Source organism: Anolis sagrei, chromosome 4, assembly GCF_037176765.1.
Source record: "Anolis sagrei isolate rAnoSag1 chromosome 4, rAnoSag1.mat, whole genome shotgun sequence".
In the NCBI taxonomy this organism is placed as follows: domain Eukaryota; kingdom Metazoa; phylum Chordata; class Lepidosauria; order Squamata; family Dactyloidae; genus Anolis; species Anolis sagrei.
Window position 1 is genome coordinate 123,549,233 of NC_090024.1, and position 26,207 is coordinate 123,575,439.

At 43.1% G+C, this 26,207-nt stretch overlaps 1 protein-coding gene across 1 annotated transcript in view; it reads right to left on the reverse strand.

Moving 5' to 3' along the window:
• The window catches only part of RGSL1 (regulator of G protein signaling like 1), a 60,563-nt gene extending 34,959 nt beyond the window's left edge, over positions 1 to 25,604 (reverse strand). Inside the window, exons 1-11 of the mRNA XM_067467626.1 lie at positions 25,538 to 25,604; positions 21,714 to 21,843; positions 20,793 to 20,897; positions 16,445 to 16,606; positions 13,481 to 14,472; positions 10,190 to 10,252; positions 9,716 to 9,938; positions 6,129 to 6,236; positions 3,814 to 3,922; positions 2,256 to 2,449; positions 554 to 671 (exon numbers count right to left, since the gene is read on the reverse strand). Coding sequence (XP_067323727.1) covers positions 554 to 671; positions 2,256 to 2,449; positions 3,814 to 3,922; positions 6,129 to 6,236; positions 9,716 to 9,938; positions 10,190 to 10,252; positions 13,481 to 14,472; positions 16,445 to 16,606; positions 20,793 to 20,897; positions 21,714 to 21,843; positions 25,538 to 25,552 — 2,219 coding nt within the window. The 5' untranslated portion in view covers positions 25,553 to 25,604. The remainder of the gene's footprint in view (positions 1 to 553; positions 672 to 2,255; positions 2,450 to 3,813; positions 3,923 to 6,128; positions 6,237 to 9,715; positions 9,939 to 10,189; positions 10,253 to 13,480; positions 14,473 to 16,444; positions 16,607 to 20,792; positions 20,898 to 21,713; positions 21,844 to 25,537) is intronic.
• Positions 25,605 to 26,207: the final 603 nt, after the last annotated feature.

Consider the following 26,207-nt stretch of genomic DNA (forward strand, 5'->3'; position numbering starts at 1 on the left):
CCATCTGTCAGGGGTGATTTGAATGCAATATTCCTGCTTCTTGGCAGGGGGTTGGACTGGATGGCCCATGAGGTCTCTTCCAACTCTTTGATTCTATGATTCTATGATTCTAAGACCTTACGAGGCAATTCATTCATTCCTCGTATTTGGGATTCTTTATTTGACAACATTAGGAAATTGATAAACATATTTAAAGCAATCTATATAAATAACAATAACAGAAAACACTAGAAGGGTTTGGTGGGCATTGACCTTGAGTGTGGGAGTTGTAGTTCACCTACATCCAGAGATCACTGTGGACTCAAACAATGATGGATCTGGACTAAACTCTACACGAATACTCAATATGTCCAAACGTGAACACTAGTGGAGTTAGGGGAAAATAGAATCTTGACATTTTGGAGTTGTAATTGCTGGGATTTATAGTTCACCTACAATCACAGAGCATTCTGAACCCCACCAACGATAGAATTGGACCAAACCTCTCACACAGAACCCCCATATGGGTCTAAGAACATCCCATTAACTTTTTCTGGACTTCTACTTTACTCACCAGGTCTCTTGCAAAGAATTCATGACAAACATTTGCGCCAGGACCAACATTGGAACTGTGACCACATTTGCCCTCGGAATCTCTTTGATAATATCAGCATCACACTGCAGCAGTGTCTCTGAGTGAAGAAAGACAAGAAGAAGAAAAAAGAGGTATAAAAACTTTTCTTATGCCTTCTCCTCTGAACAGCAGATAAAACTGGAAACGTGGGCATCCTCGGGTGAATGCTTAACTATTCACCAGCCATCACTGACTTACTTGCTACGTTACCATTTAGTAACCAGCACTTGAATAATGAAATGTTCCACCTCAACCATTTAGTCAGTTGCACATAGAAATTACTGTTATGGTTAACAACTGAATATTTGAGTTAAGAACAGAGAAGTTGACCTGAGAATCCTAGAAGAGAATGGAATTGGGTGGAGAAAAGGGCTGTGCCCAGCAAGGTCATTGCAATGGCATGCTGAGTAACTGAACCAAGAAATCAGTTCCAATGGAATGAGGAATAATAATAATAATAATACTTTATTTATACCCCGCCACCATCTCCCGAAGGAGACTCGGAGTGGCTTACATGGGACCACGCCCGACAACACATCAATAAACAAACATTTGGGAGTTGTAGTCACTGGGATACACAGTTCACCTACAATCAAAGAGCATTCTGAACCCCACGAACGACAGAATCGGGGCAAACTTCGCACACAGAACCCCTACGACCAACAGAAAATACTTAAGGCCATCCAATCCGACTCCATTCACCAGGGCAAGAAAACGTAATCAAAGTCCTCCTGACAAAGAGCCATCCAGCCATATATATATATATATATAGAGAGAGAGAGAGAGAGAGAGAGAGAGATAGGGAGTTGTATTTGCATGAGAGAATTGAACCAGCCGGGGCATACAGAAAACACTAGAGGGGTTTGGTGAACATTGATCTTGAGTTTGGGAGTTGTAGTTCACCTACATCCAGAGACTACCATGGACTCAAACAATGATGGATCTGGACCAAACTTGGCACGAATATTCCATGTGCCCAAATATGAACACAGATGGAGTTTGGGGGAAATAGACCTTGACATTTGGGAGTTGTAGTTACCAGGATTTATAGTTCACCTACAGTCAAAGAGTGTTCTGAACCCCATCAACGACAGAATTGGGGCAAACTTCCCATACAGAACCCTCATGACCAACAAAAAAAACTCAAGGCCATCCAGTCCAACTTCCTTTACCAGGGCAAGAAAACGTAATCAAAGCTCTCCTGACAAAGAGCCATCCATCCATAGATATAGATAGATAGATATGATTCACACATACACAGATATAGTATCATAGCTTTGAAAGGGACCCTTAAAAAGGACAATGATAAGTTGCATGTTCCAGGGTGGGCAAACCAGACACTGACAAAGAAACAGCAAGAAATACTGTTTACCCAGAAGCATAAAGAAATTACATATAGTAGAAACCAAAACTTTCTCATTACTTTGTTTTCCAGATCAGCAGACTGGGCCACAGCAACGCGTGGCAGGGGACAGCTAGTAAATAAATAAATTGCCAAGAGGGGATTCAAACCCTGGTCTCCCAGTGTCCTAGTTCAACCCTTAAACAACTACTCCATGCTGCCTCTCCAAAGCTATGCCTATGGCTTGTGGATTGATATTTGGGGGCCAAAGCCTAGTGTCATAGCAGCTTAGCTACATACCAGCTGGGACTGGGTTGAAGAAGTAAGTCCTAACACATTCATTGACGAGAATACGCTGGATCCTGGGATTGGTCTCATTTACAATTTCTTCCACAGACATCACAAAAAGGAGTGGGGTTTCAGAATTATTCATCTTGAGGAAATGTCTGAAGTAATCCAGATGCATGGGGTTCTGCAGCAGTTCTGTAAGTGATCTGGAAAAGTTAAAGAGAGAACAGGGGTGGTCTCACATAAGGCTCTCAAAATGAGTCTGGCATTGCAAACCCATCTCAGTTTTGAGCTGGAGCATGCCAGGATAGCCACTCTTCATATTGCATCCGTCAGTTCCCAAAGTATTTGATGACCTTACAAATGCATTTATCTTAGTGCAACTATTGAGAATTGTTTTCTCCCAGTCTATGCATTGCCTGTTTGTCCATGCCTCCCCACTTGTTTTCTGGATTTGTCTGCATCTATGGCAAGTGTGAAGATCCCTTACCTTGCCAGCCTGGGTGGCAGGGCCTAGGAGAGGCAGGCTAGTTAGTTTCAGCCTTAGAAGGCCTGGCAGAGGGCAGCAGGAGCCATTTTAGTTTAGGGAAAGCTCCAGTTCAGAGAGGGGGAGTGGCCTAGGCCTGAGCCAGCCTTAGAGCAGCCAGGATTGGTTTGTTAAAGGGGGGCGGAGTTAGACTGTTTGGAGGGAAAGAAAGAAGCTTCTTTAGTCAGTCAGTCTGTTGATGTTAGAGTTAGAGCAGGATTACAGAATTAAGAGTTCATGTTAAGAATAGGCAGTTTGCCTGAAGTTTGCCAGCGAATTAAGCTGTGGCAAACTAGGTACAGCTATTTAGGGAAGAAATAGCTGGGTTTTGTAGTTTGTAACAAAGGAAGGACCATTCTCATGCAACCATTACGCTTATAAGAACTAAAACATTTTATCTGTAACAGCCAAGCCTCTTAAACAGCATTTACACTTTCTTCTGTACTATATTAAATAAACTTTCCTTGTTTTTTTTGAAACATAAAAGCCTGAGTCCAGTGTACATTTGTGGATTTAGTCCCTTTTCCTTTTAAATCAACCTCACCTGTTTTCCTTCAGAGAAGCCATTTAAAAGACACAGTACTTGGTGTTCTAGAAAACCTTTCTAATATCTTTAAATAGCTAGAGGGTTCCTGTTCATTTAGTATATGGTGGCAGCGGAAGTTAACTAGAGAGACATCTCCTCAGATGTTATATAGGTGCTAGTGAATTCTTTATTAAAGGAGGGACAGTTGGTGGGATCTGATTACCCCCCTGTCCAGTTATATTGTTTGGCCACATGACGTGCCTTTATAATTTGGTGTCAGATGGTGGGATTGATCGTATTGCCATCTGCATATCTTTATAATTTGGTGGCAGTGGTGGGATTGTTTGACCCCCTGCCCAGACAGCCGTAAAGCAGTCCTTATAGCAAGCATCCTCAGAAGTAGTGCAACTGCTATTTACCAAATAAACAGGGACGTCTAAACTGCATTCACACTTCTGATGACATTAGGATGCCTCTGTCTGAGAAATAATACAATCACACAATCACCAGTGCCATACCTAGGCTTTGCCAGGGGCTTTCTTGAAGGTGGCCCTCTCCTCATGAATGACAAACTTGATCTGGTCCAATGAAGACTCCTTCTTGCAACTATCGGCCGGATGAAAACTCCTGTAGGGAATATGAAGCAATATCCCCACGTGATTGCAAATCTTGTCATAACTACGCTTGTTCTAGGGAGTTCTCTGCTCTGAGTAAGGGATGCTCAGAAAGTTTAGAGCTAAGGCTGCTTTCTGAGGCATCACAATGTCAATAACCTTGCAAGATCTCATAGCCTTAACATGAAATAATTTTATTTAATACTAGCCGTCCCCTGCCATGCGTGGCTGTGGTCCAGTCTATGTATATGTGTTTTTTGTGTGTATATATGCATATATGTGTGTATATGTGTGTGTATATGTATATATGTGGTTTTGTGCATGTGTTGTAATGTATTTTTTTGTTTTTTGTCTCTTCTGCTGTGTTTTTCAGTGTTTTTGGGAATGGTGATCACCCGTTGGCCTGATATGTGTATTGTGTCCAAATTTGGTGTCAATTTGTCCAGTTGTTTTTGAGTTATGTTAACCCTACAAACGAACATTACATTTTTATTTATATAGACTAGCTGTACCTGCCACACGTTCCTGTGACCAATCTTCCCTCCCTCTTTCTCTTTCTTCCTTCCTTCCTTCCTTCCTTCCTTCCTTTCTCTCCTTCCTTCCCTCCCTCCCTCTTTCCTTCCTTCCCTCTTTTTCTTTCCCTTCTTCTTTCTTCCTTCTCTGTTTCTTTTCTTGCTTATTTTGCTCTTTGGTTCCATCCTTCCTTGTCTCTTTCCTTTCTTCCTTCCCTCCCTCTTTCTCTCTTTCATTCCTTCTCTCCTTCCTTCCTTCCTTCCTTCCTTTCTCTCTTTCCTTCCTTCCCTCCCTCCCTCTTTCCTTCCTTCCCTCTTTTTCTTTCCCTTCTTCTTCCTTCCTTCTCTGTTTCTTTTCTTGCTTCTTTTGCTCTTTGGTTCCATCCTTCCTTGTCTCTTTCCTTTTTTCCTTCCCTCCCTCTTTCTCTCTTTCATTCATTCTCTCCTTTCTTCCTTCCCTCCCTCCTTCTTCCCTCCCTTCCCTGTTTTTTTCCCTTCTTCTTCCTTCCTTCTCTGTTTCTTTTCTTGCTTCTTTTGCTCTTTGGTTCCATCCTTCCTTGTCTCTTTCCTTTCTTCCTTCCCTCCCTCTTTCTCTCTTTCATTCCTTCTCTCCTTCCTTCCTTCCTTCCTTCCTTCCTTCCTTCCTTTCTTTCTTCCTTTCTCTCCTTCCTTCCCTCCCTCCCTCTTTCCTTCCTTCCCTCTTTTTCTTTCCCTTCTTCTTCCTTCCTTCTCTGTTTCTTTTCTTGCTTCTTTTGCTCTTTGGTTCCATACTTCCTTGTCTCTTTCCTTTCTTCCTTCGCTCCTTCTTTCTCTCTTTCATTCCTTCTCTCCTTCCTTCCTTCCTTCCTTCCTTCCTTCCCTCCCTCCCTCCCTCCCTCCCTCCCTCTTTCCATCCTTCCCTGTTTTTCTTTCCCTTCTTCTTTCTCCCTTCTTTACCTGTTTCTTTTCTTGCTTCTTTTGCTCTTTGGTTCCATCCTTCCTTGTCTCTTTCCTTTCTTCCTTCCCTCCCTCTTTCTCTCCTTCATTCCTTCTCTCCTTCCTTCCCTCTTTCACTTTATTTCCTTCTTCCTTCCTTCTCTGCCTTTCTTTCTTTCCTTCTTTCCCTCTTTCTCTCCTTTCTTCTTTCCTTCCCCCTTTCTATGTGTTTTGTGTGTGCATATATGTGTGTATATATTTCTGTATATATTTGTGTATATGTGTATATATATGTGTGTTTGTGTACATATGTGGTTTTGCACATGCGTTGTAATGTATTTTTTTGGTTTTTGGCTTTTTAAGTCTCTTCTGTTGTATTTTCCAGTGTTTTTATGAGTGATGGTCACTTGTTGGCGGATAGGTGTATTGTGTCCAAATTTTGTATCAATTTGTCAAGTGATTTTTGAGTTATGTTAATCCCACAAACGAACATTACATTTTTATTTATATAGAGTGTCTATTGCAGGGGTGTCAAACCCATTTTCAGTGAGGGTCACATCAACCTTGGTTGCCTTTCAAGGGCCATTTATAATTGTAAGATTGTATAAATGTAACTTGTATTGAAAGCCTTGTGGGTTTGATAAACTGTATGTGGTATATAGGAAATCCGTTTTGCTCTCCCTTATTGGTTTTCCTTCTCAGGCAAGACATTTTGTCCATATTCCTGCAACTTTCTGTTCCTCCCCCTATTCCCCTGGGAATATTCCTCTAAACCAATTCCCAGGGACTCACCACCGGTTTCACATGACTTGCAGAAGGCCCTGAAGTTCTGACTCAAAAGTTCCACTGCCATCTTGGGATTCAACCAAGCCAACTCATCAAAAGGCATGGTGCTGTAGTCTGTTGATGAGAGAGTCAAGAGGCACAGACATCAGTAACACTTTTAGTGGCCGCCACTAGGCCCAAGCAATTATTTACTTATTTATTAATTTATTTATTTCATGCACTTTTACCCCACCCTTCTCCCCCTGAAGATACACCAAAGACCTTGTCATACAGTCATCAGAAACACCAATGTCATGGTGAATCCGGCGAACCTCATTGGAGGATGTGGGGAACCCACCTTCCCACGCCCCGCATATCCCCAGCTCCTAATTGAGCTGATCCCATTGCTTCCTATGGCGACCTGTATGTGCCGGCTCTGCCCTAGATCATCCACGGAGCCCCATCGGCACTGTTTGATGGAAGCCGACAGACTCTGTGGGTGACCTAGGGCTTAACCAGCATATGCCACTGGAATTAGCCCCATATGATGACGTTGTAAGTAGCTATACTGATGTTTGTGTATTTACAAGCCTATATTATGTACAATTGTACATACATTAATTTAATTTCATGCTGCTCTGAGATCAGAATGAAGGGAGGGGCCATGAAGGCAGTTCCATCTTGCCTCCAGTGTCATCGGTTGAGAGGCCCCCCAGCACCAATTGCTGCTCTGAGATCATAGTGAAGAGAGGGGCCATGAAGGCAGTTCCATCTTGTCTCCTGCACTGTGCTTATAATATAATATAATATAATATAATATAATATAATATAATATAAATTCATATAATATAACACCCCTATTAAAAAAGTTTCATTGTCTGCCAATAAGTTGCCGAGCCAAATTCAAGGTGTAGGTCATGACCTATAAAACCCTAAATGGTTCGGGCCCCGCCTATCTCCGCGATCGCATCTCCTTCTATGAACTGGCATGAGCTCTAAGATCTTCTGGGCAGGCCCTCCTCTGGGTCCCACTACCGTCTCAAGCGCGGTTGGTGAGGATGAGAGGGAGGGCCTTTTCAGTGGTGGCCCCTTGTCTCTGGAAGACCCTTCCAAGGGAAATAAGACAGGCCCTATCCCTCCCAAGTAACATCACAAAACATACAGAGTGAAAACAACATAACCATAAGATTAACAAACAAAATATAAGCATAAAAATTGTCACCATAACACACATATATTAAAAGTAATCCTGCCTGTTCAAAGCAATTAAAAATTAAAAAAGCTGGGCCAAGATTTGTGCAAGCCCAAAAATTCTAGGGAGCCCGGGAATTAAGTGCAATGCTATGGCAGGTAACAATAATATTAGGTAGGGGTCTGTGGCTGTTCATTCCGGGGCCGATTAGAGGAAAGAATCTGGGTAACTGGTAGGAAGAATAAGGCCGTAATAGTCAATGTGTGGGGCTGAGTTAGAACTGGTCAATTTCAAAGACTTGTTGAAACCACCAGATCTTCAAGCTGTTACAAAAGGAAGGGAGGGATGGGGCCTGTCTTATTTCCCTTGGAAGGTTGTACATAATATAGGCTTGTAAATGCACAAACATCAGTATAGCTACTTACAACCTCATCATACGGAGCTAATTCCAGTGGCATATGCTGGTTAAGCCCTAGGTCATCTACAGAGTCTGCCAGCTCCCATCAAATGATGCCGATGGGGCTCCTTGGATGATCTAGGGCAGAGCTAGCACATATGGGTCACCATAGGAAGCAATGGGGGAGATGGGGGGCCACCACTGAGAAAGCTCTCTCTCTCTCGTCCCCACCAACTGCGCTTGAGATGGTAGTGGGACTGAGAGGAGGGCCTCCCCAGAAGATCTTAGAGCTTGCGCAGGTCCAATGAAGGAGACGCGATCGCAGAGATAAGCGGGGCTGGAACCTATTATTATTATTATTATTATGATCATCATCATCATCAATAGGTACCGCTTCTGCAGGAAGGTAATGGTGCTCCATGCAACACCTGCTATTCAGCTTAGAAATGGAGATGAGTACCACCTCCCAGAGTCAGACACGACTAGACTTAATGTCAGGGGAAACCTTTACTTTACTTTAAGCCCCTAACTCTAGTGAATGTAGAGGACTAACTGTATTCTCACCTTGAACTCATCTGAGCAAAGGTATGAAATCACTGTATTAAATCAAATCACAATTTTGAGGGTTGCATGCACACAAATTTCAAACAGAAAAGCTACAATTGCCAGGTTTGTTTACGGTAAAGGACATGATATTATACAGTGACACACACACACAATCATGTAGGCCCATGATGATGAACCTATGACATGCGTGTCAGCACTGACACACATGGCTATTTTTGATGACACGCAGCCACATGCAGCCGCATACAGAGAAGTAGGTAAAGGTAGTCCCCTGACATTAAGTCCAGTCATGTCTGACTCTGGGGTGTGGTGCTCATCTCCATTTCTAAGCTGAAGAGCCAGCGTTGTCCATAGACACCTCCAAGGTCATGTGGCCGGCATGACTGCATGGAGCGCCGTTACGTTCCCGCCAGAGCGGTACCTATTGATCTACTCACATTTGCATGTTTTCGAATTGCTAGGTTGGCAGAAGCTAGGGCTGACAGCGGAAGCTCACGCCGCTCCCTGGAGAAGAACACCTTATAAGAGCCAATGTAATTCCATCCTTAAATTTGTAAAAGGCTCTACAAATTTAACATCTGCACATTCGTGCATTGTTCACTCCAAAACTCAGCATGGAATATACATTTTTCTTATTTAAACTATAAATATTGCAAAATTACATTTATTTTTTCTCAAAGTTGACACCCCACCCAAGTTATGGTCAGGTTTTTGGCAAATTTTGACACACCAAGCTCAAAAGGTTGCCCATCACTGATGTAAGCAGTCATGTATGCAGTACAATTGCACTCTTGTGGCCATCCCTACCAAGGCTTTTAGTCCCAGGCAGGCCTGCAGCGAGGGGGGGGGGGGGTTAGGGGTTCAACCCCCCCCCCCCGAAATGTTTCAGATTTTTTTTTTAAACCCAGTTTACTCATGAATTTTAACTGGTTAACCAAATCCCCATGCTAAGTCACTGTTGTATGTTTTTATGTTGAATGTTTTTATATTGTGTAAATGCTATTTAAAATTGTAAGTCTCTCGGAGCACCTTGGTGGAGAGCGACTAATTAAGAAATAAAGTGAAGTGAAGATGCAAAAAATTAAGAGTCCCTCCAGAACTGCAAGCACTATCTAAAGCAAATATTGACAATTTATTCACACTGTCATTACTTGCAGCAATAGCCGATGTAGCGAAGCAACCAAGTTGGGTGTGTGTGTGTTGAATGCTCTCATTAAGGAGGCCAGACTTGGTGGAGGTGGTTGACAGGGGTGGAGCTGCAGGCTATTGAAGGCTGCTCTGCCCCCTGCTGTGCTCTTTGCTTCAGCATGAGCTAGGAGGCAGGGTTCAACCCCCCCTCGGTGAAATTTTCAACCCCCCTCCCCAAATTTCAACCCCTCCCGAAATTTTTTTCTGGCTACGGCCCTGGTCCCAGGTAACCCTCCTCCTGACTCAACCATGAGATGCCTTTATTTTTACCATGTTTCCACACAGGAGATTCCACTTCCATGAAGATGGAGCCCCCCTTGTTCAGATCCTGGGTTCCCAGCAGTCGCCAGTGCTCTCCAGAAAGCAGATCAAAGTCTCTCATGCCAGCCAAGGCCTGGCTGAGATGCATTGATTCAATTATCCTTCGGATCATTCGGAGGCTCTCGTCGTGTTCGTAAGGTGGCTCTTCGTTAGTTTTCTTTTCCTTCCCACTCTGCGAAGACATACGAGCAGGGATGTTTAAAACAGTTTTTTCCCTAGTCTGGCACCCTCCACATATTTTGGAATATTTACAAACCTACTGTACTTAATCAAGGCTCTTTGAGATATCTGCCCTCCCCATCCCGAGTCCCTCTTTCATGTGCAAAAAGGAATGCCTGATAAAAGCCCCCAGTCAAACTCTAATAAGGTCAATGGTTTAGGACGAAGTTTCCATTGGTTCCAAATAGTTAGCTCCATGCTTACCACATAAAACAGAAACATTTTGTCATCATGCTGAAGGAAATCCTCATAGAGAAAGCTGAGTATCTAAAAGGAGAACAAGAAAACAGTTGTAAATAGATACTCTCTTCCTTTAGTAAAGGTAAAGGTTGTCCCCTGACATTAAGTCCAGTCATGTCTGACTCTGGGGTGTGGTCCTCATCTCCATTTCTAAGCCGAAGAGCCAGCGTTGTCCATAGACACCTCCAAGGTTATATGGCCGGCATGACTGCATGGAGCGCCGTTACCTTCCCACCGGAGCGGTACCTATTGATCTACTCACATTTGCATGTTTTCGAACTGCTAGGTTGACAGAAGCTAGGGCTGACAGCGGAAGCTTAAGCCGCTCCCCGGAATCGAACCTGCGACCTTTCGATCAACAAGCTCAGTAGGGCTGGGCGGTTTCGTTTCGTTAATTCGTAATTCGTTAATAATTCGTTATTTTTTTCAATTACAAAACGATAACGAACCATTCTGGAGCAATTTTTTTAAAAAGCGAATTTTTAAACACGTTTTGTAAATGCTTCGTATTTCGTTATTGTATTCGTTTCGTTATTGTTCTGAGGTCGTTTCGTTATTATTTCCGCATGTCTGGGGCAAGTTTTTTGTTTAATTAGTGAAAAAAATTATAATATCACACCAACAGTCAACAACAGAGGGAGAGGGAAGCTTCAGAAGTTTTTGGAGGTTTTTTAGCGTATTTCGCGGTCGCGTCCGCCATTAACGAATCGATTCGTTATTGTTTCGGAAATCGATTCGTTAATGTTTTGTAATTTTTTTCACATTTACGAAATTTCGTAAATACCGAACTTTTTTAAGGGAAAATTTTGTAATTATTTTAAATATCGAAACCAAGAAAACCCCCAAATACAAATCGATTTTAGAAACAAATTTTTCCGTTGTTACCCAGGCCTAAAGCTCAGCAGCTCGGTGCTTTAATCCACTGCGCCACTGGGGGCTCTTCTCTTCCTTTAAGCTCTCCCAATTAGTCAACTATTGGGTGTGATCCTGGATTCATCGCTGAGCCTGGAATCCCAGGTTTCGGCGGTGACCAGGGGAGCATTTGCACAGTTAAAACTTGTGCGCCAGCTGCGCCCGTATCTTGGGAAGTCTGACTTGGCCACAGTAGTCCACGATCTGGTTACATCCCGTATAGACTACTGTAATGTGCTGTACATAGGGTTGCCTTTGAAGACTGGAAGTTTCAAATGGTCCAATGGATGGCAGCCAGATTAATAACAGGAGTGACGCTCAGGGAGCATACAACTCCTCTGTTGCGCCAGCTCCACTGGCTGCCAATCTGCTACCGGTCACAATTCAAAGTGCTGGCTTTAACCTATAAAGCCCTAAACAGTTCTGGCCCAACTTACCTGTCTCAAGGCATCTTCCGTTATGATAATAATGATAATAATAATAATAATAATAATAATCCTTTATTTATACCCCGCTACCATCTCCAGTAGGACTCGGTGCAGCGTACAAGAGGCTGAGCCCAAATACATCATAAAACATAACAACAACAATACAACTATAAATAACTCATAACAAAGCAAAACAATACAATAATGACACGACGAATTTAAAATCCTGTGGCAGGGCCAAATGTAAGGATTAAAATTTAAAATGCTGGGCATGTCCAAGGGAAATAGGAAAGATATTTTAGGGATAGGTGGACGTGCAGACAGTTCTAAATCTCTCGTAAAGTGCATTTGGGACATATTGCTTGGGATTCCTATTCTGGGAAGGCACACTGGAACATCCATGTTTTCAAGCTCCTTCTAAAGACTGCCAACATTGGGGCCTTCCTGATGTCCTTGGGGAGGGAGTTCCAGAGTCATGGGGCCACCAGCGAGAAGGCCCTGTCCCTCGTTCCCACCAATCGTGCTTGTGATGCAGGAGGGATCATTAATTTACAACTTTGGGACTACATCAGCAGAATATTCCTATAAAAGACTCAATCTAATAATGCTCAAAGTGTGGCAGACATGAGGAGTCTGTTCCACCCGCTATGCTCTGCTCCATGGGAAGGAAAGAGATAGCGTACCTATGGATAGGGGCAGATTTGCACGGGAGCAGTCTGCTTACTTTGAGGCTTCTTTCTCAAGGGAAGAAGAAGTGCGCTTTTGGAGTCTTAGATTTTGTGCAGGGAGTCAGATTCTGATGTATGGAAACAGAGATCTGGTCCTTGGCATTGTTCTTAGGGAAGAAGTTTTGGCATTTTGAAGTTATGATGTTATGGAAGTTATGGCAGACTGCAGGAAAACAAGGTCTGGCCTAACAGGTGTTTCTCCAAGGAGGGAGAAAATGATATGGTAATATTTGAATGCATGTGTATATGTGTGTGATAGGCTTGGGTAACAACGGAAAATTTGTTTCTGAACTCATTTCATTTTTAGGGGGTCCATTGCGTTTCTTTTTTTTAAAGAATTCCGAATTTTTTCTTTAAAAAAGTTTGAAAATTACGAAATTTTGTAAATTTCGAATTGATTCGTTAATGGCGGATGCGATTGCGCAATATGCTAAAAAAACCTCCAAATTGGACAGGGGGAACTTCTGAAGCTTCCCTCTCCCTCTGTTGTTGACTGTTGGTGTGATAAAACAAACAACAACTATATTATATTATATTATTATATATTATATTATATTATTATAATACTATTATATTATATATTATTATATTATATTATATATATTATGTTATATATTATTATATTATATTATAATAATATTATTATATTATATTATATTATTGTATATTATATTATTATAATATATTATATTATATATATTATATATTATTATATTATATTATTGTATATTATATTATTATAATATATTGTATTATATATTATATATTATTATATTATATTACGAAAATAATTACAAAATAATTACGAAAATTGGAAAAATTGTTTCGATTCTTAATTACTCCTCACACTATTCCAAAATGGCTCAATATCGGATCGTAAGCTAATTTAAATACGAATTAATAACGAATTACGAAATTAACGAACGAAACCGCCCAAGCCTAGTGTGTGAATGTTGAATGAAAATGTCATTCCCCTTTGTTTGTTTATTGACTAATGTAAATCCAATGTAGTTGCATACAATCTATATGTCTGTATGTCCAATGTTATTCTTTGTTGAAATGTTTGCTGTAATCTGATATACACTCTCACACTGGAAATTGCAATAAAAAGAACCTATGCTTCAAAGTCATTGAAAAGTCATTCTTGACACTGTTAATTGTCAAAGAGAAAAAGGAAGATCTCCCACCTTGCAGATTTCCTTCTGCGCCTTGAGCACCCATGGTATAACGTGTCCAGAAGGCAAGAGGTTCTGCAAATTCCTAAGAGTTGTGAGCTTCAATGGAAGGTGCCAGTTGTTGTTCTGGGTGAGGTACAGCTCGCATATCCTTTCCCCCATGACGTGGCGCAGAAGGATGTTCCCTTCACCAAGGGAGCACAACATCATGCGCAGGAAGTCTTCCAGGTCATGCCACAGATCAAGGAGATGCACCTCCATGGCATAAGTCCGACAAAGTAAAAAGTTTCGGAAGGGACGTCCTGCACATTTGTCAGCAGTGAGTGCCCAAGGAAGGAAGTCTAAGCACATGGGAGACTTCACAGGAGACTTCAAAGCAAGCATCGAGGGAACCTGGACCATTGGAGTGGAGGAGCGTAATCTACTCACAGTGCCCATCTCAGCAATCTCATCGGCCACAGGAGAGTAGGGGAAACCACCTGGGCTATTTGGACTGCTTTTGCAACTTGGTAATATATCAGAATTGGTCTCGTCATCCTTATCATGATCTGCTCGGTGAGGACTTGGACTTGGACTGGTGGAATGCTTTCCAGAGTGGTGGCGCTTCCTGTCAGTTGGACTGCTTTTACGTGACCTTTGTTTGCGGTGACCCTTACGTTTCCCTTTGCGGGAAACACTTCTGCCCGTGATGTGTTCCCAGGCCATCCTTTTGCTTTTCAGGCTGCAGTATGATGTGGTTGTGTCACAACTTGCTCTGATGGTCATTGCCAGTGAGGGAGACAGGGAAAACCTTGGAGTGCTTCCTTTGCGTAATCGCTGCTGATATTCCTTGAGCAAATGGCGGCATTTTGGCTCATTCTCCATGCTCAGCTTGCAGTGTATGTAGAAGTTAGGCAGCCAGTAACTTTCAATCTTAAACAGTGCCACTTTCTGCATCTCACTCAGGATCTCTCTCCGCGTGCGAGCGTGTTGAGGGTGGTGGGGAGACGTTTTCAGAAGAGATTCTGTGAATAACATAGAGGTTTAGAAACAGCGGGTTGGGTGGCTCACAGAATTATGAGAGTAAAATTACATGATCAGTGCAGATTTGGAGCCCCTGGTGGCACAATGGGTTAAACCCATGTGCCGGCAGGACTGCTGACCAACTGTTCAGCGGTTCAAATCTGGGGAGAGCAGGTTGAGCTCCTTCCATAAGTAAGTAAGTATGTATGTTCTGGTACGGCTGTACCAGGAGCTCCAACTTTATTTGCTTTGTATTAAATGTTTGTTTGCAGTCCTAGGTTTCAGATACTCTGCAGATAGGTGGCTTCCTTTGGTTGCAGTCATAGGGCAAGTCACCTGTCCATCATCGTTACGTTTTGGTCCCGCCCCTTGCTCAGGGCAATTGGGAAGGGAAGGGAGCCATTTTTAGTTAGTCTCAGCAAGGAAAGCTATTGTACAGGATGTGTGCAAGCTTCCGCTGTACAAAAGCTTCAACCCTTAAGACTTTCTGGGGGGAAACAGTCTTAAGAGCATCCAAGACTTTCCTGGGGAGAACAGTCTTAAGAGTCTCCAAAGATTTCCAGGAAAACATCCCTAAAGACCAAAGAACTCCAGCTGGAGAATATCTAAGCCTTTACTGGTAGGTCCACTCGGTGCTTCAAGACGCAGTTCGACCCGGTAGCAGAGCCCACATCAGTAAGGGTTAGATTACAGTCAGCCTGGGAGAAGTTAAAAAGGGGATTTTCCTTTAAAGTAAAGAAGAAGTTATTGGAGACAGTTGCCTGTCCTTCATGGGCAAGATTAGGAAGTCACCAGTTGCATAAAGCTTGGAAGCATTTGTTTAGCTTTATTGAAGACAAAAGAAGTTTCTGTTTAATTGTTCATTAATAAAAGACTTTGTTATACTTCACAAGCCATCTAAAGATCATTTGTGGTGGAAAACCTCTGAGAACTTCTCCTTGGGCCCCCTGGCTTCCCGCTGGGCAAAGGTTGCACATCCTGTTCTAAAGACAATTATTTACAGGCCCAGCGCGTGACAGAACAAAGTAAGTAAACTTTATTATGATCAATAACCAGATCATATGTACCTCTGCTGCTCTCAGACACAAACTTGGCTGTGATGTATAACATCGCTAAGTTCTGCACGGCTGCGATTAAATTTGGGCGGACGATGATTGTGAGTTAAAAGACCTAAGCTTCACCTCTGAGCTCCCTCTGTCACCTCCAGCTCCCCATGCATGGACATGAGAGAAGCCTCCTACTAGGATGGTAAATCATCAAACATCTGGGCGCCCCCTGGGCATTGTCCTTGCAAACAGCCAATTCTCTCACACCAGAAGTGACTTGCAGTTTCTCAAGTTGCTCCTGACACGAAAAAAAGTGTAGACTCATATAATACAGACTGAACTGCATTGAACTGGATTATATGAATCTATACTGCCATATAATCCAAATCAATCTGCCAGCCTCCTCCCAGTAGACTCAAATCAAGGAAAAGCTTTATGAGAACTACCACTCCTCTTGGTGTCCCCCCAGCAACAGCAAGGGTATCCCTCTGGGCAGCTCAACCAGGAAACTCCAACTGGATGCCCCCCCCCCCCCACGAGGGTCTTCCTCCAGGGGCAAACCAAGAATGGGCAACTTGGAAGTCCCTGAACAGACTCAGAAGTGGAGTGGGAAGATCAAAAGACAACCTGGCAAAATGGCACTACCTAAAAGAATCCCCCACCTTATGTGACTATGGAGCAGAACAGACAACTCCCCATCTGTATGCTTGTCCACTATGCCCTGCCTCATGTACAGAGGAAGAGTTGTTGGAGGCTACAGACAATGCCATTGCTATTGCCAGTTTTTGGTCAAAAGATATTTAGCCACCTGCGCTCCTTCTATTTTTATCGATTTTATACTAATTTATGCAATGCTTTTGATAAAAAAAAAAAACCCTGTTTAGATTCTTGGAGGAGGTAGGGCAGGAAAAAAATATCTATTTTTTACCAACACTTGTGTTGCATAGGGTGACAACTGTGGAGCCCTCCTGCAAATGAGTGGCCATCAAGACCTGCATCAGGGATATGTAGAGATCTTGCTGAGACTCATCTGTTTCATCAATAGCAAGTATCCTTTCTGCCGCAAGCCAGAACTTGGTCAGATCTTCCCCTGTAGATCAAAGGAAAGGTTACAAGTAGTCATTTTCATTCCACTTGTAATTGCCTGCAAAACCTAGTATCTGGCACAACATTCCAGTTTCCTGAAAATGACAGCTTGTGAATTGCATTTTAAAAACAGGCTGGTGGTAAGCAATACAATCTCTTTCCATTTAAAATATTGGGAGATACAGTTTCTATTTCCCACGACTCAGAAACTCGCTAACCACCACATCATGATGTCAGGCACCCCCTCCCCTCAGAATTAAGGGATAAGGACTTATAGTTCTGCAAAGGGCAAGGTCACCAGACTACACAACAAGGGTTAAGTCTTGGCCACATTGCCAAGGCACTGACAACAACAAGGACCCCAAGAGGCTTTTTGGGAAATGGCTGGATCTTGGGACTTCTGCCCTTTTGTGAGAGTTATAGTTCCCCAAGGGCTGAACGATGGATTCTGTTATTGATCAACTCAGCGCCCATCTGCTGATTCCAGCCTGAATCCATGACTCTCTGCTGAGTGGACTGGACTGTTTGCCACAACCCTGGCCATGAACTTTCTACCAATGCTTGATTTGAACTGCTAGCAACCTCTGCTTCCACACGCCCTTCCTAAGAGCATGGGATTTCCAGTTTGGACCTTAATAAAGATCAAATATTGAAATAAACTTTATGGGGTGGGATGGGGGTTCCTCTTATGAACTAACTCTGTATCAGTGATGCCTATTGCCTATGATTTTGATATATGTATGTAACCTTATGAATTTCCTCTGTACCCTTGTCCCCTTGACCCTTGCCCCACAAAAACTGCTGTGACCAGGAACTGCCTGAGGGAGGGCTCCAGCCTCTCCCTCAATCACCCTTGATTAATTCACCAGCATGGACAATACTGTTGATCCCCAACCCTGGCCCTCGGAGCAAGACCAGCGAGGGGAGGGGGTCAACAGAAACTCGGAAAGAAAAGATTGATTAAATCATCAAGATATTGTTGATCCCCCCTGAGGTCCGATATCGAAAAAGCCTTTTCATATTTCATTCAAATCCCATCACAGACCAGGAAACCCATTATTCCCTTATCTCACACCCTGCCAGTGAGGACAAAAGCCTCACATTCCAGCTGGCGGATGCCCCTAAGCTCATCATTTCCTCAGCCATTGTCAAGCTTCGTCCCGCCTCCTAGCTGCTGATTGGCCCATCTTCAGAAGCGCTAGGAAGGCACTGATTGGCCCCCCCAGAGGCGGCGGAGCCCGCTGATTGGTCCGGGGGCGAGGCGTGCCGCCAAGCCTCCTCCCAGCTATTCCGCGGCCAGGCAATCAGCACGAAGCCGGCCGGTAGAGGGCGGGCGGGAATTTTGAAACTGTTTCCCTTTGTCTGCATGCTATAAATATGCCTGTATCCTTGTACTGGTATGCTTGCAGCGGAATGATTCCTGCAATGCATCTGATCTAAGCTGGATTGGCTTTCGCTGGCCTCACCAAGGTTCCAGGGCCCTTTTGAGCGGTCCTCAGGGATCTCCTCCGCCGGGAGACCCTACTAAAAGCAGCTCGATATCAATCACACTTACAGTCCCCTTCCCACCCACCCCCCCGCCATGGACTTCCAGTCATTTATGCTGCCCCCCCTCCTAGTCACAGAACTGCAAGCAATTGTGAAATTGAGCAGATCTGTAATCATGAAGTGAAATTGTGAATTTGGTGCTAAGGACCCATTACTTTGGCTCAAAACAACATGTGATGGGGTCCGTTCTGTTTCAGAGCTTGCCATGATGAAAAGGGGTGTTCCAGTGGGCAGTCCTTAGCAGCGAGCTGCCATCCCTCTTTACAGAAGTGCATAATAACTCCTTCCTTACACAAATGTCTTTTTTTACAAAAATATTAATGTATTGTCGAAGGCTTTCATGGCCGGAATCACTGGGTTGTTGTAGGTTTTTCAGGCTATATGGCCATGTTTTAGAGGCATTCTCTCCTGACGTTTCGCCTGCATCTATGGCAAGCATCCTCAGATGCTGGACCACTCTAACAACCACCATGTCAGACTACACAGAGAAGCCATTGAAGTCCACAAGCATGTGGACAATTTCAACAGAAAGGAGGAAACCATGAAAATGAACAAAATCTGGCTACCAGTATTAAAAACTCTAAAATTACAACAGCAAAACAACAGAGAGGAAACAACCAGGCACATCTAATCACCTCTCAACAAAAGATTGCTTCAGACACTAACAAGCCACACCAAACAACAGCCAGGCCATCAAATGCTAATCAAGGTGATCAGTTGAAACATTCATACCTAGCTTCAGCAGACAAGAGTTCTTTGTCCCACCCTGGTCATTCCACAGATATATAAACCCATTTTCCTAGTTCCAACAGACCTCACAACCTGAGGATGCTTGCCATAGATGCAGGCAAAACGTCAGGAGAGAATGCCTCTAGAACATGGCCATATAGCCCGAAAAAACCTACAACAACCCAAAAATATTAATGACAGAGTATATTAAAAATATTAATGACATAACAGAGGCATTGTAGAACAGAGCAGCTTTGTGTATTGTCGAAGGCTTTCATGGCTGGAATCACTAGGTTGTTGTAGGTTTTTCGGGCTATATTGCCATGCTCTAGAAGCATTCTCTCCTGATATTTCGCCTGCATCTATGGGCACAGTTTTACCTTGTCTCCTGTGGCATGCTAATATATAATATAATATAATATAATATAATATAATATAATATAATATAATATAATGTATATACATATTATAATATTATAATGTAATACAGTATAATATTAATAATATGATATTACAATTATATATTTATATTACATGTAATATTACTAATAATATTACAATATAATTGTATAGTACAATATAGTGATGTATAGCGCTGATATTGTACTGTGCTCATGGTATAATGTATTGTGTGTGTGTGTGTGTGTATGTGTGTGTATGTGTGTGTGTGTATATATATCTATATCTATCTATCTATCTATCTATCTATCTATCTATCTATCTATCTTGTAAGCCGCTCTGAGTCCTCTTTGGGGTGAGAAGGGCGGCATATAAATGTCGCAAATAAATAAATTGTAGATAATAATATAACTAATAATAGGTAGGTAAAGGTTTTCCCCAGACATTAAGTCCAGTCGTGCCCGACTCTGGGGTGTGGTGCTCATCTCCATTTCTATGCCAAAAAAACGGTGTTGTCCATAGACACCTCCAAGGTCATGTGGCTGGCATGACTGCATGGAGCACCATTACCTTCCTGCCAGAGCAGTACCTATTGATCTACTCACATTTGCATGTTTTTGAACAGCTAGGTTAGCAGAAGCTGGGGCTAAGAATGGGGGCTCACGCCGCTCCCCGGATTTGAACCTGTGACCTTTCGGTAAGCAAGTTCAGTAGCTTAACAGTTTAACCCTCAGTGCCACCGGGGGCTAATCTATATAAATAAAAATGTAATGTTCGTTTGTGGGATTAACAGAACTCAAAAACCACTGGATGAATTGCCACCAAATTTGGACACAAGACATCTAACAACCCAATGTATGTCCTTCACTTAAAAACAATGATTTTGTCATTTGGGAGTTGTAGCTGCTGGGATTTATAGTTCACCTACAATCAAAGAGCATTCTGAACCCCATCAATGATGGAATTGAACCAAACTTGGCACACAGTTCTCCCATGACCAACAGAAAATACTGGAAAGCTTTGGTGGGCAGTGCCCTTTGGTTTTAGAGTTGTAGTTCGCCTACATCCAGAGATCACTGTGGACTCAAACAATGATGGATCTGGATCAAACTCTACATGAATACTCAATATGCCCGCATGTGAACACTGGTGGAGTTTGGGGAAAATAGAATCTTGACATTTGGGAGTTGTAGTTGCTGGGATTTATAGTTCACTTACAATCACAGAGCATTCTGAATCCCACCAATGATAGAAATGGGCCAAACCTCCCACACAGAATCCCCATGTGGGCCACAGCAACGCATGGCAGGGGACGGCTAATAACTAATAAATAAGGAAAATAAATAATATAAATACTTCTCCTAGTGTCATTAAATTGGGACCTTTTCCTGTCAAAATATATGCTCCCTTCATTGAACATTTAGACCCTTGATCAGGGAGAAGAGCTATTCAACCCAAACTGACCATTCATCTCAACTATGCGATTTTGGACTTTGTTGCACTTCCTGCCTTACCTGCCATCCCTTGCATGAAGGAGCGGAAACGCCACATTCCTCTGCTGCCAGCAATACATTTCTCAAGAAGCCACTGATCGGCCCGTTTCCATCTCAGCATCTCTGCTGCAAAGGAAACCAAAGACTAAGTCATAGAATCATAGAATCATAGAGTTGGAAGAGACCTCATGGGCCACCCAGTCCAACCCCCTGCCAAGAAGCAGTAAAATTGCATTCAAAGCACCCCTGACAGATGGCCATCCAGCCTCTCTTTAAAAGCTTCCAAAGAAGGAGCCTCCACCACGTTCCAGGGCAGAGAGTTCCACTGCTGAACAGCTCTCACAGTCAGGAAGTTCTTCCTAATGTTCAGATGGAATCTCCTTTCTTGTAGTTTGAAGCCATTGGTCTGCGTCCTAGTCTCCAGGGCAGGTGAAAACAAGTTCGCTCCCTCTTCCCTGTGACTTCCTCTCACATGGCTATCATGTCTCCTCTCAGCCTTCTCTTCTTCAGGCTAAACATGCCCAGCTCCTTAAGCCGCTCCTCATGGGGCTTGTTCTCCAGATCCTTGATCATTTTAGTTGCCCTCCTCTGGACATATTCCAGCTTCTCATCATCTTTCTTCAATATGCAGGAGACAAGGTGGAACTGTCCCCTGGCCCCTCCTCTCCATTACTCTTGGTTACTAAAGCCTATTTACAATTATTCATCCCAACTAGAGTGGACCCACTGAGCCAATGAGATTTAGGCAAATGTTGATTTATCACTCTGTAATTGATTCCATTGGGCTATTCTACTTGGGGTTAGCATTAGATTTAGATATTAGTTATGTGTGTGTGTTTTTAAATTATTGTTTAATCCTCTTTTTTGGTAAATGTCAATTTGAAATGCAGTCAAATGTTTTTGCACATAAGCATTACTTTTATATTTGAATTCAACTCTTACCAGCTTCTGGAGACCGGATGAAACTGACGAGCTCTTCGCAGAGAATATAGTGAAGGCACAAGTTAGTTTTGCAGAAGAAAGGCACTCGGTATTTTTCCAGCCAGTTTAACAAGCCTTTGTATTTTGCCACCTGCATTGTTCCAAAAAGTAGTAATATATTAAAGCTGCACCAATCTATATAAATAAAAATGTAATGTTCGTTTGTGAGATTAACAGAACTCAAAAACCACTGGGGAAATTGACACCAAATTTGGACACGATACACCTAACAACCCAATGTATGTCCTTCACTCACAAAAAATCGATTTTGTCATTTGGGAGCTGTAGTTGCTGGGATTTTTAGTTTACCCACAATCAAAGAGCATTCTGAACACCACCAATGATGGAACTGAACCAAACTTGGCACAGAGTTCTCTCATGACCAACAGAAAATACTGGAAGCGTTTGGTGGGCATTTCCTTTGGTTTTGGAGTTGTAGTTCACCTACATCCAGAGATCACTGTGGACTCAAACAATGATGGGTCTGAACCAAACTCTACATGAATACTCAATATGCCCAAAAGTGATTACTGGTGGAGTTTGGGGGAAATAGAATTTTGACATTTGGGAGTTGTAGTTGCTAGGATTTGTAGTTCACCTACAATCACAAAGCATTCTGAACCTCACCAATGATAGAATTGGGCCAAACCTCCCACACAGAACCCCAATGACCACCAGAGTGGTCCACAGCAACGCGTGGCAGGGGACAGCTAGTCTATATAAATAAAAATGTAATGCTCGATTAACAGAACTCAAAAACCACTGGGCGAATTGACACCAAATTTGGACACACTACACCTATCAAGCCAACAAGTGACCATCACTCTCAAAAACTCTGAAAAAAACAGCAGAAGAGACTTAAAAAGCCTAAAAACAAAAATTACATTACAACACATGCACAAAACCACATATATACACACAAACACACATATTTACACCTATACACAAATATATACACACACAAAACACTGGGCCACAGAAACGTGTGGCGGTTTTACAGCTAATAATAATAATAATAATAATAATAATAATAATAATAATAATGCTGACACGATATGAGGATTTAAAGATCGAACTGCAAAGACTCTGGCACAAGCCAGTAAAGGTGGTCCCAGTTGTGATCGGCACACGGGGTGCAGTGCCTAAAGACCTTGGCCTGCACTTAAACACAATCGGCACTGACAAAATTACCATCTGCCAGCTGCAGAAGGCCACCTTACTGGGATCTGCAGATACATCACACAGTCCTAGACACTTGGGAAGTGTCCGACATATGATCAAATACAACAGCCATCAGAGTGTCTGCTGTGGACTCATCTTGTGATAAATAAAATAATCCAGAAGCTCATTGGTAAGTTTTTTGTATCTTGCTGGAATCCAAAGAACTGGAAGAACTACTTGGTTTATCATTTTCATAGAGGTTATAAACCAAGTAGTTCTTCCAGTTCTTTGAATTCCCCAAGACACAAAAACCTCATTTTCATAGAGGTTATCCTGTTACAAAACAGGAGCTTATTTGTTGAGTTCCAGGGCCAGAGAAGCAGATGGCGGAAACAGAAGAACGGCCTGCCTCAGGGGAGTGTGCTTGCTCCATCCATGTTCAACATCTACACAAATGACCAGCCACTGCCAGAAGCGACAGAGAGTTTCATCTATGCTGATGATTGTGCCATTACTGCTCAAGCAGGGAGCTTTGAGATGGTTGAACAGAAGCTCTCCGAAGCTCTAGGTGCTCTTACTGCCTATTACAGGGAAAACCAGCTGATCCCTAACCCATCTAAAACACACACATGTGGCTTTCACCTTAAGGACAGAGAAGCATCCCGAGCTCTGAGGATCACCTGGGAAGAAATCCCACTGGAGCATTGCAGCACACCCAAATACCTGGGAGTCACTCTGGACCGTGCTCTTACCTACAAGAAGCACTGCCTGAACATCAAGCAAAAAGTGGGTGCTAGAAACAATATCATACGATATCATACGAAAGCTGACTGGCACAACCTGGGGATCACAACCAGACACAGTGAAGACATCTGCCCTTGCGCTATGCTACTCTGCTGCTGAGTACGCATGCCCAGTGTGGAACACATCTCACCACACTAAAACAGTGGATGTAGCTCTTAATGAGGCATGCCACATTATCACGGGGTATCTGCGCCCTACACCACTGGAGAAATTGCACTGCTTAGCCGGTATCGCACCACCTGACATCCGCCGGGAAGTAGCAGCCAATAGTGAAAGGACCAAGGCAGAGACATTTCCAGCTTATCCCCTGTTTGGGTATCAGCCAGCACGTCAACTACTTAAATCAAGAAATAGTTTTCTAAGGTCTACAGAGACACTCGCTGGAACACCCCAGCAAGCAAGAGTACAAAAGGGGCAGGCTCAAACCCAGAACCTTAACCAATGGCTGATACCAAATGAGAGACTCCCCCTTGGGCAAACAGAGGACTGGGCGACTTGGAAGGCACTGAACAGACTGCGCTCTGGCACCACGAGATGCAGAGCCAACCTCAAGAAATGGGGCTACAAAGTGGAATCAATGACATGCAAATGTGGAGAAGAGCAAATCACTGACCACCTGCTGCAATGCAAATCTCTTGGGAAGACAAGCGGACAAATGTCAGCGTGCCAGAAGAAGCAAAGACCACCAGCATTGAAGCGATGGTCCTCCGCCATCAACTCCACTGGACCGGCCATGTTGTCCGGATGCCCGACCATCATCTCCCAAAGCAGTTGCTCTACTCCGAAATCAAGAATGGAAAACGGAATGTTGGAGGACAGGAAAAGAGATTTAAAGATGGGCTCAAAGCCAATGTTAAAAACTGTGGCATAGACACTGAGAACTGGGAAGCCCTGGCCCTTAAGCGCTCTAGCTGGAGGTCAGCTGTGACCAGCAGTGCTGTAGAATTTGAAGAGGCATAAATAGAGGGTGAAAGAGAGAAACATGCCAAGAGGAAGGCACGTCAAGCCAACCCCGACCGGGACCCCCTTCCACCTGGAAACCAATGCCCTCACTGCGCGATGAAGAATTGGGCTCCACAGTCACCTACAGACCCACCGACAGAACACCGACCTTGGAGGACCACTACGAGGGATCACCTAAGTTTGTAAGTAAGTAAGTAAGTATTTATTTACTTACTTACTTACTTATTGCATTTCTATGCCTCCTTTCTCAGCACAAAGTTGACTATGGGACTTATACTAGCACTGATTATACATAAATGAGAAGTTTCAGGATGATGATGAACAGCATGAAGAAATCCAACCATCACTCTTCCAATTGAGGATTCATAAATAGGAATTAATTTGTTTGAGGCACTATATAGTAAAAGCTATAACTAGAATCTGTAAACAAAGCTACAGTTTTGAATAGCCTTGTTATTTACAAGCATAACTCCCAGTTGGGGATGGGAAATGTGTAGCTTCCAGTTGTGTTTGATCTACATCTTCTATTAACTCTCAAGTTCAAATGCAAGTTAACTCTCATCATTGGCAATGCTGCCCTGTTTCGTAGAATTGTGAAACATCTAGAGGACCATAGACTCCATATACACTCTTAACCAACTTTAGGAAGACAGTTTACATGCTTTACATTTGCATTTATTACACAAGTTGCTAAATATCACCAACTACAAACACTTCATACTGGATGGATAGAGACAGGGGGCAACAGTTGCTCGTGCTATATCACCGGGATATGGGTCAGATTTCAGTGAAAGAATTGGCATTATTTAGCAATCTGTACAAAAGTCTTCCATGCTCTAGAAATTCCTGAAACCTACCAGGTTGGATGGCATCTCTGGCCAAAGGTGCCACTGACGACTGCCACTGATGAAAATGGGTGTCTGGCCAAATACCTACACAGAAAGAAAAACCAGGAGAAGAAGACAGAGATAAGGCCTCATTTTATTATGTGTCGGTTTTGATTCATCTGACAGGGGGTAGAATCGGTGGCATGCTCCACTTTGCCTTCCCTTTATGCACGGATCCCGCTGGTTCCTATTATACAACACACAGGTACTTCTGATGGGGCTATGTGTTTAAAGGGAAGGTGAAGTGGAGAATACTGCCTTGGGCGCAACATGGGAGGCTTCCCGTGTTCTGCCAGTAACAGTGGAAGAAAGTTTGGCAATTGACCCCCCCCCCCCCACTTGAGATGGTGACTTGGGTGATGCAAGGCATCAGCCAACGGGTTATCCATGCCCTCCAATGTGCACCACATAGTGATTCTGGCCGCTTTTGGGGATTAGGTCCATATGGTGACCCTAAAGCAAACTTATCACAGTGTTTTCTTAACATGATTTCTTCAGGGAAGGTTTGGTGTGGTCCCCTTTTGAGGTCATCCAGTGGATTTCCCAGTAGGTTTACATGGTTAAGTAAAAGTTCAAATCCTGAACTCTGGAGTCATAATCCAACACTCAAATCAGAGAAAGTGATATTTAGAAATAGCTC